The sequence below is a fragment of the Physcomitrium patens genome, chromosome 4 (assembly GCF_059467195.1).
Source record: "Physcomitrium patens ecotype Gransden chromosome 4, ASM5946719v1, whole genome shotgun sequence".
Lineage (NCBI taxonomy): Eukaryota > Viridiplantae > Streptophyta > Bryopsida > Funariales > Funariaceae > Physcomitrium > Physcomitrium patens.
This window is the reverse complement of record NC_143413.1, coordinates 1,733,119-1,748,929: the sequence shown is the minus strand read 5'-3', so window position 1 is coordinate 1,748,929 and position 15,811 is coordinate 1,733,119. Positions and strand designations below refer to the sequence as shown.

The 15,811-nt window shown below is 38.9% G+C and overlaps 3 protein-coding genes and 1 long non-coding RNA gene across 4 annotated transcripts; 2 read left to right on the top strand and 2 right to left on the bottom strand.

Moving 5' to 3' along the window:
• Positions 1–2,893: 2,893 nt before the first annotated feature.
• On the bottom strand, positions 2,894–5,528 carry LOC112280884 (ethylene-responsive transcription factor ERF037). Its single transcript, XM_024516796.3, has 2 exons — positions 4,532–5,528; positions 2,894–4,185 (listed from the first exon to the last, which is right to left on the bottom strand). The coding sequence occupies exon 2, from the start codon at positions 4,170–4,172 to the stop codon at positions 3,588–3,590; it is 585 nt and encodes a 194-aa protein (XP_024372564.1). The 5' UTR covers positions 4,173–4,185; positions 4,532–5,528; the 3' UTR covers positions 2,894–3,587.
• On the top strand, positions 5,518–6,193 carry LOC149989341 (uncharacterized). The gene is made up of 2 exons (XR_016502470.1): positions 5,518–5,684; positions 5,887–6,193. It is a non-coding gene; the product is annotated as an uncharacterized LOC149989341 (long non-coding RNA).
• Positions 6,194–8,773: 2,580 nt separating this feature from the next.
• On the top strand, positions 8,774–10,612 carry LOC112280848 (uncharacterized). The gene has a single exon (XM_024516735.1). It carries the CDS (start codon positions 9,310–9,312, stop codon positions 10,153–10,155), a length of 846 nt encoding a protein of 281 aa, XP_024372503.1. The 5' UTR covers positions 8,774–9,309; the 3' UTR covers positions 10,156–10,612.
• A 1,215-nt stretch (positions 10,613–11,827) lies between these two features.
• LOC149989340 (paired amphipathic helix protein Sin3-like 3) lies at positions 11,828–13,442 on the bottom strand. Its single transcript, XM_090249467.1, has 2 exons — positions 13,172–13,442; positions 11,828–13,028 (listed from the first exon to the last, which is right to left on the bottom strand). The coding sequence occupies exon 2, from the start codon at positions 12,990–12,992 to the stop codon at positions 12,495–12,497; it is 498 nt and encodes a 165-aa protein (XP_090105593.1). The 5' UTR covers positions 12,993–13,028; positions 13,172–13,442; the 3' UTR covers positions 11,828–12,494.
• Between the last annotated feature and the right edge of the window lie 2,369 nt (positions 13,443–15,811).

Here is a 15,811-nt window from a genome sequence, read left to right as displayed (position 1 = left end):
CATGATTTATCTTACACATTACATTCCATGTTTGTATTAGTTTGTTTTTTTCATAACAACCCAACTTTTGATGAATATATTAATATATATATATATATATATATTATATGTAAGTATATATTCAAAGAATTTGATAATATCAATTGTAGATTATGCATTGGTTTTGTAATGATATGTTATGTGCACATGGTTCTAAAAATGTAAGGATAATAATAATTTGCCTCAACATACACCATGAAACTGCTTTGTAAAATTCTGATATTTTTAGGGGAATGTTAAATAGACACATATTTTTACTAATAGACCCACCCTTGATGATGAATATGGTAATCATAATAAATGTGGTTGGTTTTTATTGGTTGCATATTGAATCAAGAGGTCATTTGTTTTTTTCATGATGGTTAGGATGGATGGGTCAATTTAGTAAAAACCTGGATCTATTTGACATGCCCCTATTTTTGTCTATTTTTCATTCAAATTTATATCCTGATCATGCATTTGACCATTCATGAAATGTCCTTCAGTTGCACCATGTTGCATAGTTACTTGGTTATTTCTCCATTTTATTACAAGCAACTTTCCATAAAATTCTGATTGTGACAAATGGGTCATCAGAATGCCATGGCAGTCAGGCTCTGACCACTATAAGGGCATTGAATTGACCTTATGACTAGATTCTACGGTTCAGCTTTACAAAAACCATTCAACTTACCCTAAACCCTAACGCAAGATTCCTCACACCAGACTAGACCGGATCTGACCTGACTTGTTGCAGCATGGATTGTTCATCAACACCAGTAGTTGAGCTGCTTCCTAGACCAGTTTTGACCAAGTATGACCCATGTTTTCTAGTGGGTTAGTTAGGATTGATTGATGATTAAGTGCATGATGAGAATCACCTGTAGCTAAGATCCTGTGTAGAAGCCAGTCTTAGCAATTTCTCAAGTGGGTCATCGTTGTTGATGGAAAGTACAATTCCAACTCTGAACTAGCACTGCACACAAGTAGGTCTCCCTGTTACAGGTTATCTCACATATTTGTTTTTGGAAGTTTGCCTGTTCAGTGACCACTGGTTGGGTGTAGGTCTTTTTATAGGTCTGATACTCTTTCCATTCATGTGTTTAGCTATGCATAGCTTTTGACGTGGTTCCTCCACCAGCCAGTTGTTGCCCTTTGGAATTAGCAGTTGGGTATGTGTTTTCGAGATTAGTGCTTGCAAGTCTGTATTGGTTTTAGAGAGTTGGTTTTACATGGATGCCGCATGTGGTGTGTCATGTCGGATTCCGTATGTACATTACATTCCTTACAGTGTTCCTATCGCGTTGTGTTCTGGTACCTTATTTCCAACAAAGCACTGTTGGTCAGGTTTGGTCCCTGCAACCGGATTAATGAAAATTCAAGTCGTTCGTTTGCGGGGGTTGTTGGAAGATTGCGAAATGCTTATAATGGTTATAATTTTTTTGGGTTCAGAGTGGGAACGCTCTTCAACTCGTGAGTTGGAACTTCTGTATAGATAACATAATTTTAGGTGTACATCTGAAATTGTTCAGTCACGTTACCTACATTTCCAAAGCTTATTTATTTATTTATTTATATATATATATATATATATATATATATATATATGTACATACACACGTATAGGAGACACAACCTACATATGTATTCTTCAATCTCTTTTAAAATAACTAAATTGATTCATCGAGTCCTTTTCTTCCAAGTGTAGCTACAGTGAAGCTGATGGTACTGTAATATCATGAAACGATGCCGCACCTTCAATTGTAACGAGAAGCAAAACAAAGTAAATATCACGTTATCATGTGCGACATCTTGATTAGGAACTATTGTGACAAAGATGAAACCCTGAGTTGTGTATTTTGTATTTTGTTGCAGTCATCATTAGTAAGGTCAGAAGCTTCGACCATTTGAGCCAGCCAGTTGAGTTCTATGTTTTACGCCGTCCTGCTGAACTAAGAAATGTTGTTTCCCAATTCTATCTTTTATCGTGGTGTAATGAGCACCCTCAACAGGATTTTCGAACTGGTGAGGCTGATGATGAATAAACATAGAACTAAACTGTGCAGTGCTGATGGTATCAACGGGAGGCCCTTAAATAGAACTTCAGGTACAAAATTTAATCCAATATCCAGATCACTGAATGAAAGTACCGACATCTGACTACTTGCGGTACCTCACACACTCAGCAACTCCACACGCAAACAACATCTAATACTGCAATTAGAGACTAGCAACTGGTAGCAACTACTCGCGTAAGGCTTGAGAGTATTTTTGTGTTCGAAGCAACATGCTTTTTACTAGATAGGAACGATCATAAAATGGCGACTAAGTGCCGCTTCATATTAGCTGACTTAACTTATAACTAACTGTGCAAGATTTAGGCCAAATACTGCTCACTTTGGCATGGCACGCGGTTGAGAGTTGCATTTCTAGATTGAAAACAAATTTTTGAAATATGAATTTCTTTCCTCTTGATTAGGTTTCTATATATATATATATATAATACTTTTCCAAAGGTGCCAAGGCTGGTCCAACTGCTCTACCAATGATGCAAGAAGATTTTATTCTTTATTGACATGGAATTGCCCTCAATTCCCACTGTATAGTAAAGTGACCCTAAGCTTAGGATGGAGATCTTGAATTCGAAATGAAATGGAGGACTGCGAAAAGATGAATTGATTATGTGCTTGACTTCATTCTGAATCTTTCAAAGAGTCTTTTCCTGCTGCACCCAGATCGACAACTACGTGAGACGTTCCATTCACCAAGTCAAATTTTGTGAACGTCACGATTTGATGGAATGTAAGTTGCTGCGCTCTTTGAGAGATGACACAGACTGCAGTGGACCGAAGATTGACAAAGTTGTTCAGTTGTGAAGCTTGAAAATAAAGCATTGGGCAAGGTACTCTTGCACAACGCTGATCATTGATATGTACAGTGTGTGTTTGAGGGTGGTGAGGGAAACAATCTACTGACTGAAATCCACTGACTACAAAACTCGTGGTGCTAGTTTCAGTCTACTGCTGTACACGTCCCTTCACTCCCTATGCTTGCAAGGTTGGTTTCTACTCGATAGGCCTTAACTGCGAGGTGTTTACACACGCGGATCTGTTGCCTAGACCAACGATAAAGCTCATCTCCAAAATTGGGCACAAAAAGATGTTCATATACTACGGTGACCTTTGAAAAGCCCCCACATCGAAACAGAGCAAACACACCCGGTTGCATGAACAACGTCCAAAACACCCCCACAATCCAACCTAATCCCTTGCACGATCGCTCTCATGGAAATGCGCCTCAGGTTCGAGGGCAAACGCTTCCTGTCTTCCACGGACAGCGTCAAAATTCCAGAATACTACTTAACCTAATAATGCAGATGAGCTTCAGAAGCACCACAACCTTGACTCGTAAGCCGCAGCTTCGTGTGCCTCGGTGGTCAGGTACTCGGCCCAAACTTGGTCGTTGTAGAAGGTGGCCAACACTGGGTCGACTGTGAGCTCGGGGAAGACGTACGAGTGGTCAGGGTCCGCATGAGCTGCTTCCACGTCCCCAAACTCGGCCTTGATCCATTACTCCACAGGCACAACGTCTACGTGGGAGCAGAATTTTGTAACATGGTGACTCCGGTCGATGTCTTCTGCTTCATCGTCGGAGCTCATCCCTGAGGACGAATGCAATGAATTGAGTGGAGTGCTCTCGAACGATGGAGTGACTGAGTGATTGACCATAGGAAGGGCACTCGCTGGCAGAATGCAAGCCGCTGCGGCTGCCGCGGCTGCAGCTTGAACGTCTCTCGGGGAGGTGCAGCGTTGGACGCCTTGAGGAGGGGAGTCTGGGAAATTTAGTTTCACCGATTGTCCTCTCAGGCACACAGCGGCAGCATCGTAAGCTTTGGCTGCCATTTCCGCAGTCGGGAAGGAGCCCAGCCAAATGCGTGACCTCTTGTTTGGTTCTCTGATTTCAGACACCCACTTTCCCCACGTCCGCTTTCGCACACCCTTGTACACTTTCGGGCTCCCAGAATGTAAGGATACTGGTTTGACGAGCTTGGAGGAGGATTTCTTAGCAATGGAGTAAGCGTTGAGCTTCAGAGATGCTAACAGATTGCCTCCTCGCTTAGCATGCAGAGACGAAACCGCTATTTTCTCAACCATAATTGTCAAGATCCTAACGGCCAGAAAGTTCAAGAGTTTGAGTTGAAATAGAACAGAAACAAGTTCGTACACGAACGACGGGCCAGCAAGGTTCACAACCTAAATCACTTCATTAGTATGCCCTCATCCTTTCTTATTCATGCACAAGAATGACTCTTAATAAATGCACTTTTCTCAAGTCACACTCCTCAGGGAAGACAGAGCTCTACTTCAAGTCAACAAATGCGATAAATACATTCACTGCGAGCGCAGGGTTTTAAACTGTTCCAGAACGAGGTCAATTCCATATAATAACTTTCAAGGTGGAGTGAGCAAGACACATAGCAAGAGACAAACGCCTTCGGCAGTTGAATTCTCACCCATCTCATGAAAGCACTGATTCAGCAGCAGCTGAATTATATGAAGGCCTCGATGATGACAACCAAGCGCAACACGGTGAAAGAATCTTCCCTCATCCTCCAGTGCTCTGGGGCAACATGTGGAAAGCCAGGGAAACAAACAAGGTCTCAACCGCGTCGAACCAAGCTGTAACGGAACGCCACAAACAGCAAAGATTTGGTTGGATCCAACGTAAAGGAGGATGTCCCCCCCCCACATGCCACCCTATCTTCTCGTTTGGGGTCAAGTAGTGACAAAACTGACCTTTTTGTCTAGATACTCATACCGCCAACAGTCTTTCCAAGTTTAGCCTCAGTCCAAGATTATCGCCCTGGGCCCAAGGGATGGCATTTTCCAGAGCAGTGGTGGCGAGGTGTGGGCAGATGGCCCCTCCCACTCACAACCAGTACGAAGCAAGCTGTTATGACACGTTTCGCCGCGTAATAGATAACTCTGGATCATTGGGATCATAACACTTTGCAAGTGGGGCAAATCATGTCTCTATCCGCAGCTCGAAAATGTCGTCAACTACTGCAATTAGCCCCGGGATTCGATTGATAACTGTGGCAACGACACGATCAACCATTCCTCCCTAGCATAGGGGCATTTAATTCTTACACGCTCCCCTGATATCGTCTCCCCCCACTCTAAACCCATGCGGCCTCAACTGCTGCAGGTTTGGGGAACCGATTTTCTGATGGGACGCGGTCAAAACCAACTTGCATTACGACTCGCATTAATAGACAACCCAGTGCAGGGAATGTGGACGTTCTGTGTGGCGTTCCGGCTTTCATGGAAATCGAGCCATTGAGCTTGAGTGACAACAATCCGTGGATTTCTACGGAAAATCAAAACAGGGATGCAGCAAAAAGACCTCAGTGGGGCTTCGCAATGGTCAGAGCTGCATCCCACAAACTCATAGTTGGCTTCGATCCCCCACCCTCCAGAGAAGACTGACTGAATGCCCCTTCTGCTTTCCCTCCCCACCCCACCAAGTAAGAATGGCGCTGTGGCTTCAAGATATGTCTCACGATTCTTGGCTTTTTCTCTGACATGGGTCGGAGTCGCGCTGCTGCTTCCGGTGGTGGCGACCTGCGCCGCGACCGTATTTGGCACCCTCCCTTGGATGGAATGGTATCTACCACAATCAAAACGAATTCATCACTGTATTATTATGTTTTTAGTCGAGATCCTCATCTTCATTCAATGTTTAGATTTAACCTACGTTTTTGTAATTGCGTGTGAGTGTGCGCGGGTGCGAAGATATCTGTGTATGTATATTTTTATGTATATGTATGAATAAAGAGGAGGAGTTTACTGGTGAACGAAATGGCAGGGTGGCAGCAGCGTTTTGTCGTGTTCTGAATCCACTTGTGGTGCAGAAAAAGGGCCAAAGCTGACATTTATGGTGAGATGCTTTGCGACCCCGCTTGGATGATTTTATTATTTTATTTTCAAGAATTTACTTTTGGGTACTTTCAACATGACAGTAGATGGGGGCCCAATTTTTTTTCACACACGTGAAAAGCTGATAAGACATGCTGCTTTTGCAAGTAGCACTTGACTTCATGGGCAATTTGTCATCCAAATTGATGAACATGGACAGCCATTCATTTCATAATATATCTATATATATATATATATTTTTTTTCTTCAGAGCACTTGGAATCATTCCAATGTTGGTTCCAGCTTGGTGCAACCTTTTTGGAAGTGGTTTGTAAGTACAATGAAACATGAAACCCACTGAAGAATAATTAAGTGTTTTTCTTCTTTTTCTTGTGTTGAACAAGAAATTCAATTATTTTGCACGTTGAGTGCTTAATGTGCAAGTGGCAAGCCCAAGTGGTGCACTACACAAAGCCCCTTGGAATTAGAACCCATGTCTAGAAGCCCAGTTGTGAGCTCACACTGGGCAATGTAAATGTGATTACCTTGCATACCAAGTGTCCCACAAACTCCCCATATTCCCACTGTTTTACAGTATGCCCACTGTAATAGTTTGGTAAATCTACCACATCTGCCCTCCATTTGTTACCAAATGTCTTGGTTGCTTCTAGTCAAAAGCTTTTTGTAGCTGTAGATATTTCTTGTGTCCTGTCCTTGGACACACTATTAATCATATTCCACAATGAACACAACTAAATAAATAATGAAATCTAGCCTCTCTCTCTTCTTTTTTTTTTTTTTTTTTTTTTTTTGGTGAATTCCATCCTTGGGGACCAATCGTAGAAAGATGTACATTTGGCAGAAAAAAATCTACTTATGTCATGTACTCAAAGAGCATTTACAAAGACACTTTTGAATAGAATAACATATCACTATGAGGATATTAAGTTTGAAAATTTGTTATGTTTACATATCCCAATACAAAGTCTTCTTCTCTCATTAAAGATCCAATCATACATGGTGATAATTCTAACACTAAGGTAGCCAACTCATTGTCAACCACCACCCATTTCCAATCTATAGGGTGGCATATTTCTGCTAGGCACATTAAATTGTGAACAATGTAAACAATTCACTACAAGATAGATGACCCATTTTTCATAACATCAGCATTTTAATATATTAATATTAAGTGTAAAAATAAAATAAAATACAAACATGTAGAAAAATAGAAATGAGGATGATTTCAAATGTTTTCATACAATTTAGCCTAAAAATGAAATTTTTATAAATATTTTAGTTGAAGATTCTCTTCAATCCATTTTGGACATGTAGATTTACCTAATTTTGATTAGTGGTGGATTACAAAATTGAGAATCCATCTTTTACAAAACTGTGATGTGTGGCGCCTATTAATGCTATCAAGAGAAGTGTGGCACCTAATTATACTATTATTCTATTCCAACCAATCAATAGATGTCACCTATTGATAATTCATGCATATCCATTCTAAGTACAATGAATTTTATTTATTATTCACAACTTAACATCATTTTAACCACTCCTCAACTTATTTCCAATCAATAAAATGTGAGATCTAGTGACTGGACTAATAGAATTAGGTAGGCATATATGTTAGAAATGGGAGGTAGTTGACAACAAATTAGCTATCTTACTTGGAAGTGATATGCATGAACTTTGCATTAGTGGAGTTGTACATATGTAGTAGTTCATTATACATTAGCCAATTAGAGGGTTGTTGGAGCATGATCAGAAGATGGAAGATATATAAGATATTGTTTGAAGATGAGCAGAAACAAAGAAGAATGGTGGCAAAAATACAACTTGAACATGGTGGATTACAACTAAATGTTTGAATTTTTGTTGCTTCATCCATACATTTACATCCGTGAGTATCAAGGAATTAGGTGAAGTGTGATAGCATAATTACATGCCGTACATCATATTTTTGTTAAGGTTGAATTCTCAGTTTTGTAATCCACCATTGGTTGATATTAGGTTGGTATATATGTCGGAAATGGGTCAAAGAGAATCTTTAGCTAAGACATTTATATAAATTCTGTTTTTGGACCAAATTTTGTGAAAATATTTGGAATCCTCCTGAATTCTATTTTCCTACATGAAGATATTTGTTTTCCAATTTTACACGTACTAGATACATGCTGAAATGCTTAAGTGATCGGAACTGGGTTGTCTACCTTAGTTTTAGGCTAATTTATTTGTCACATTGTTTTGTTCTATTTTCTCTTGAGGTCAAAGATAACTGTAACAACTTGGATACTAAACTAACTTGGATGCATGTTAGGGGTGCAGAACTGGATTGAAAGGCAAATAGTGGCAACAACACCAGGTGTCATATCTCCATTGCTAGAATTGTTAAGAGGAATTCAATAGTGTAAAAAGCTCCTCGAAACATGGAAAACTGTTTGTAAAGAAATCACAATTTTACCGTGCAGAAAGGTGTGACGTAATATATCATCAAATCTCTAATCTCATTCTCAATTGTATATGTGTATATATATATATATATATATAGAGATAGAAATGTTTCAAGTGATTGAAGGAAGTTTTACGTCGAAAACGGATCGGCACCATAGGCCACGAATCCAGGAAATGGACGTGACGAGGACGATAAAATCTCCGCTGTTTTTCCCGTCCACTTAGCTGTTAATGTGTCGACGTCCAGTTGGGTCCTTCGAGAATTTCGTCGTGGACCCCGCGAAGTCGTCAGATTCCCGTCTGCACTGACGAGCCCAGCTCGAATCTTCGATACACCCCGAGCTTTGCGTGGAACATCCCCTCCTTTTCTGGAAACTCGGTTGTGGACAAGACCAGCCAGCCCCGCGTTCAGGTTCGCCGATCCAACATGGAGCTGGACAGTCACTTTGTCTGAAATCATCACGTGTAGAGATCACGCTGGAGCCTGTGCGTCGCTGGAATCCGCAATGGGGGATAGTTCTCGTCCTCGCGTATGAAATAAACCGGTACTTATTTGGGAGTTACGGAGTTGTTACTCGTCCACTGCCTCAAGGTTTCTTAATTTTGTTGTAGAGGGTCCGTAGTTAGATTAGCAGAAGTTTCCTGGATCGTGTTCGTGACTTGTGAATTCCGAGACGTGTGAAGTACGGTATTTGCGATTCGATATAAGTTGGTTGTTCTGGGCTTCATCCCCTGTGCATATCCCTCGGTGGGAACTTGAATTGAAAAGACCTGAGTTGAACTGAGAGATGTTTGAATTGGAATTGAAGGTTTCGGAGATTAGAGAAGTAATCGGGGTCGGAGATTTGTAATCCAGGGTTGTGTGATTGTGTTTGAATTGGGAAGGGGGTGGAAGGGATTTTGCTTTACAATTATGGTAGACAGGAATAGGACCCAGAGAGGTGCGTTGAGCGTCATGACAGGTGCACCTCATTATCTGTGTCTGGTGAAGAAGCATCAGCAATTCTCTTTGAAAAGGGAAGAGAACCTTGCGAGTCCGAAGTATAGAGGAGTTCGCATGCGGCAATGGGGAAAATGGGTTTCTGAGATTAGGGAGCCGAACAAGAGGTCGAGGATTTGGTTAGGGTCATTTCCGACTGCGGAGATGGCAGCGCGGGCGTATGATATTGCCATGGTTTGTTTGAGAGGTCCCTCTGCTGTCCTGAATTTCCCCGATTCTCCTCCTCAATCTGTTCCAAAATGTCGTACTCCGAAAGATATTCAAATAGCCGCTGCTGCAGGAGCTGCGGAGCCTTGCATTCCTGTGGCTTTTCCTATAAAAGAAGAGGCACAATCTCTTGAATCACAACTGAGGAGCATTAAGAATGAGACTAGTTTTTCACCTAGGTCGCATTCAAGATTCGCAGAGTCAGAGAATTCTGGTACATCTGGTGAAAGGCCTCGGAAAAGCGCATCAAAATCTGATGATACACACGATGAGGACCTTGATTGTACAGGGGAGTCTTCTCCTCCTCCAGCCGCTACTGAGGACGAATATGTCAGTCTGGAAGAAGTGGAATTAGCCTGGGGCGGTATGAGGTTTGATGACATTAATCTCATTGATTTGCCTCCATTAGAAGATTTTTCCGAGGACTGTCCTCTGTTAATGGCGAAAACCAACCCTGGACGTCGGAGTCTTCCTCAATATTGTCGTCAATTCTCGAACAAATATGAACATGTTGACAACATGCAATACGTTTACGACGTGTTCACGATGTAATGGACACTCGCGGGTCTATTGACCAGGCTGGACTAGCTTACAACAGAAACTGAATCACACCCAGTGAAGAGATTGGGGTGAGAGTCTTCGATCAGAACCCATTTTTGGAAACATGCCTCCAAAGGTGCAGACTGGGGAGGCAACCACAGAGAAGAACCCATTATTATCGAATGGTTTAGACGCAACACCGAAACGAGGGGCTTAGCTATTTGTCTACATGTAGGAGATTAATCATTTGTAAAAAATTGTGCAAATGTCACTTCTAATTCATTTTTGACACATTTAACCATTTTTGTGCGTAGTAGTTCGAAGATAGTGATATTTGAGACACATCAGAACAGGTTGTGTGCCCAGTGCTCGGTTTATTATTCATCAGAAATTTTTGTTCTCCGTTCGAAAAGAGAAGCTGAAAATAAAAATGTGACGGCATCCATTGAATGACGTAATTCTTCAATTATTTCCGTGTCGAATCTGATTCAGTGTTACAACCGGATTTAGTGTGTTACCAATTTTGATAAAGGAGTTGTTGATTGCTTCGTGGTATGTTGACTCATTGCTTGTCAGTTGAAGGTTCCGATCTCTGGCTCCTTTGTCTTAATCGTTCTGCACGCTTAGTTTTATCTGCCTTTCGAGTCTTACTGGTTTTATTACTTTTTGCGGATTCAAGGTTCTTCAGCTGGACCCATCAGATGTTTGTACCCGATAGATATCATGATTTCGCTCATGTCTATTGTGTTCCTTCGCAGCCAGAATGATTTGCTCAAGTATTTCCTAAGCTATCATTCATGACATCTCTCACTGAGAAATGTTGTGTCAAATGCTGCGAACGACTTTAACCAAAACTTAGTTGGTTCGTGAATGCTTCCTCTCTTTTAACAATCAAGACAGGATGGTTTGAAACGCCGGTTAGAGTGATTTTTGTGGGGGGGGGGGGGGGCAACTTCACTTTTACCAGACTACTTCGTTGTGTCCTGTGATTGAGGGTCGTCAGTGTCACGCATGTGAGAAACGCATTTATGAGGATCAACCATGCAAGGAAGAAGTACTAACCTTTTGAATGCTTTTGTCCGGGTCTACCCATGCACTTCTATCGTCCACTCACTCAGTCAGATGTGTCTCAACAGCTCCTTGTTATGACCCAAAGTGTCGTCACCTGCAGTAAACTGTACTCTATGGATGCAGACACCACGAAACTTTCTCTCTTGCTTGCACATAACTGCTCACCTAACTCGTCTTCACGGTAGCTGCAACACTTCCATCAAGTTGCAGCCTGCACTCATACGACACAGAATTGAGCTGGGTGCAGGCACCAGAGGGTCATCACATCAATACTTGTGAAGACGAGTAAGAAGTACACATTGTTGAATTTATTGTGGGATTCACAGATTGGCATCTTGAAAACTGCAGTGTCGTCTTCGGCTAAGTGGGTGACAATCGACTAAATTCCAGGTTGTGGATGTCGCGTTAGACAATGACCCGAATCTGTGGGTGTCAGAGGAGGCACCCATTGGTGGGCGGTAGGGTCCACCAATTCCCAGATGGCCACCGCATGTCCATCAGATTGAATTTCTGAAAAGCAAATGGAAAAATGAAAATAAATAAATAAACTTCTAGTTTTTTTAATGGTCATCGACATCGTCCACTATTTTGGCCAGAAGATTAGGAAGTATTTTGTCGTGTCATTGACGTTATATTAATCACCCCTGGATTTTTCATTGATGACATAGGATATATTTAGCATGGATCAAGGCCATGGATCTAGGAGCATCATTTGGTGCGACAGGATAAGATGGCAGATTGTTGTGTCTGCATGGAATATCAGGTCATTGCGATTAAAGTAGAGAATTTCGTCAAAAAGCGGAGGAGTATATGCCGAGTAAATCTATATTCTTCTAAATGCCCTAACTTTTATCTGTTTAACCTGTCCAACGAACTCCATGGGTCTTGTATCCCAGTCACATCCTTGAAACTATTCTGACGAATTCAAGTGAATTTCCAGAAAATTGTCATGTCTTTCAACATCTATGCAGAACCCAAGCACTTCTGGCATGTATACCTATAGAATTGTGCTGGCAAACAGAACACGCATTAAAATTCTACCAGAGTTGAACTAACAGATGTAAACTTATTACTTGATCCTTTCATGTCCTTCCTGCAAAAGTCACAAAAGTGCCCATGTTGAACAGGGAGGTATAGCAGAAAATCAATCTTGCAGAGCTCGTCCAGTACGTGAACCATACATTTATCCAGACCGTCTTCATAAGCCAAGGATAATTGACCTCGTGTGATACTACATTTTGTCATCTTCAGCAATTGGGAGAGTTTTCTGTTCGCCGCTGCTAGAGGCAGAGCGACCATTTGTCGATAGTAGTTAAGTTTGATGGCAAGACGAGGCTTGTCCCGTTCTCCGGGAGGCAAGGTGAGGAGCACTGAGTAAATCCCTCCAGCAGATCGTCGCGTTGTGCAAGCAGAACAACCACCTTTCTATTCAAATCAACCACAGCTCCTGCATTTTCCGGTCGAAACGAAGTGATCAATTCCATCAACTCCTTGTGCAGAGAGGTATCTGAAGCTGAGAGGGCTATCACCTTGTTCACGAACTTAATTCCTTCGTCATACCGGTACCAGTCGGGAAAGTACACCTCAGGCTGATTCTTCTCTTGCAAAGGCAGCGGGATCTCGAAACCTTGCTGAAGAAACATATTGAACCCACTGATCAATTGCAGGTGTTGGGGATGGCGTGTGAACAGGTCCTTCATGCGGTGACTTACAACAGGTTCCACAAGCACATAAATGTTGCGGTCATTCACATCGATGTATCTTCGTAAGTCCCTCATGACCTTAAGAAACGTATCCAGGCTCTCCGCGTCGCCCTGAACGCATTTTTTCACGGTCATCATGTAATTTCTTACCAGAAGCACGATGTTTAGACTATCCATGGTCCCAGGGCCCTTACAATACATGAAATTCTTGCACTAAAATCCAAAAGTGGAGGATTGCTAGCAAGAAGACGCACAGCATACTCTACAAAGCAACGCGGAATCGGAGGAAAAAATATTTGCTGAGTGCCGCAGATTCAGCCGTGGATTTTACGGCGAGACAAAGACGCAGATTGTTCCATTCCCCTCGAGGCGCTGGTCTTGTCTCGGAGAGGGGGTTTACACATCCTCTCCCGCAATTTTTTTGGCTCATTTTCAAATATTCGACGTAGGCGTAAACTTCGAAGCTGCTGCTGCTGCGCCTGCGGAATTATCTGGAAGGTTCGAATGAGCTTCGGAGGAGAGAGCATTTAATTATTTACCATACTTGTTTTATAAGATTTTAAAAAATTTTGAGAGGCACATAAATTATAATTATATGTGTATATAGATGGTGATTATTATTATAATTATTACTATTACCACTACACTAGTGTGTGTTTGAATGGCATCATGTTGTATTTTATGTTGTATTTTAGAAGGTGGAAATAAGTGGATTTGTGCTAGTGGTGGTTTAGGGTGGTAAATTTTGGAATCTTAAGAATTGAATAGGACATGGGTTTGTATCCCATTGCTATCAAGGAAACTGTCACATTATTTAATAATTGCATTATTTTTATATTAAGTGATGTTTTAATAATATTTTAATATAAATATTCACAATTCAAAATCATTCGATTTTTGTGGTTACATTTTTATATATCTTTTAGTAATAGTTTTTTGATAACTACACCATACTATTTATATATATATATATATATATATACATAATAAATATTTAAAAAATATATAAAATAATATATATATAATTTTTTATGTCTTTATTTGTGTATATATATATATATATATATATATATATATATTTATAAATATATATTAACAAAAACCTTGCAATCTCTAGCATTGCCATCCATCTATTCTCTTGTTCATCTATGTTCCCATATTTTGCCAATGAGAAGGTTTATTTGTATCTTAGTTCCTTTCTCTTATAGCTAAACTTCCTAATTATATATATATATATATATATATAATATTTTTTTATATTTTATATTAAAAAATATTGTATTTATTTAAAATGAATCTAATTATATGTAAATAAAAAAAGAAGTTGTGGATTTAAACTAGCATTGAGACAAATGTCATTATCACAAAGCATTGAGACAAATGTCATTACTACTTTTACGAACATTAATATGATTGTTGATTTTACTAATTATTAATGTCTACCATTGATGTAAGTATTGATATTGACAAATGAATGAATCATACGAATATATTCTATTCATATAATAATATTTATATGAATATTTTTAATTTAACCTAAAAACAAATATTATATATATATATATATATATATATATATATATCAATGATTAGTTTTTTATTTTGTTTATTTTATTTTTTTACTTTGTTATAAAAATCTAAAAAATTAAAACTATTTTGTCCAAATTATATGTTAAATCAAATCTTTTATAAAATAAATCTTTTACAAAAATTGTAGGTCATAAAATCTTTTACAAAATAAATCTTTTACAAAAATTATAGGTCATAAAATTGGCCTTGCAATTGCACCTTTTGATCTCCAAAAGCTATTATACAACTCTTTGTATCTTCAAAAGAGCAATAATATAACTTAAAAGACACCTTAACTTCAAACAACTATAACTTCATCATCCTAATTCCAAACCTTCTAAAATTTGAGAACAAATTATAGTTCAAATTCTAAACTTAATAATCTTTGATTTTGATTCTCAAATTTTCTTTTTTTAAGTCATTGAAATCCTTGTTATGGTCGCACATAGCCTCCTAAGAATCTATTGGACATGGCTTTTGACCAATAGAAATGAAGGCCTTCTCATCTTGCCTTCATCCATCTTTATTTTGCTTTCATCCTTCCAAATAAGCTTCTTAGAGGTTTAAATCTTCATCTTTGAGCTTCGAATTAATCTATAAGTTTTATATTAAATATCTAAATTCTATATAATTTAAATACTATAATTAAAATAAATAAATCTTAAAATATTTTTTTTATAGTAACTCTTTTTAAATTAATTTATCAACTATTCTAATATACATCAATATTTATAAATATATTATGTATTTTAGTTAATTTTTACATATTATAAACAATTACAATACAATAATGATTATAAGATATCTTTACAATTATAGAACTACATTTTTATAGCATCATAGTCAAATGCTCACTTGTAGTAATAAAATCCCATAATTATAGATTCTATGATCATATGACTAGAGTGGTTATAGATCCATTACATGATTATAGGATTTTTTAAAAATAAATAAATAAATAATAAAAATACATTATCTCAAACTTTTAAGTGTCAAGTTTGAAAGCTCAATCTAAGTATGTATAGAGTCTAAATTTGTTTATTTTTGAAGCATTTTATATTAGAGGTGCCCAAGGACTCTATTGACATGTTCAATTTTTAGAATGGAGTTCATTTGGAATATTGAAGTGACATTTTTTAAATACCAATTGCTTATTATTTAAATTTTTTATTTTCTTTCACTTTTTTCTATTTTATTTTATTGCAATTATCTTTTATTATCACATGTTTTGTAATTTGTAATCAAAAACTATAAGCAAGTGCTAATTGCTTTGATTTACTTTTGATTTTTGCTTATGTACTGTTAGTAATGAGGATTTTATGTGG

Bases quoted from the DNA above. Each gene is read 5' to 3' on its own strand.
- LOC149989340 (XM_090249467.1), bottom strand. From the start codon at position 12,992: ATGAGGGACTTACGAAGATACATCGATGTGAATGACCGCAACATTTAT.
- LOC112280884 (XM_024516796.3), bottom strand. From the start codon at position 4,172: ATGGTTGAGAAAATAGCGGTTTCGTCTCTGCATGCTAAGCGAGGAGGC.
- LOC112280848 (XM_024516735.1), top strand. From the start codon at position 9,310: ATGGTAGACAGGAATAGGACCCAGAGAGGTGCGTTGAGCGTCATGACA.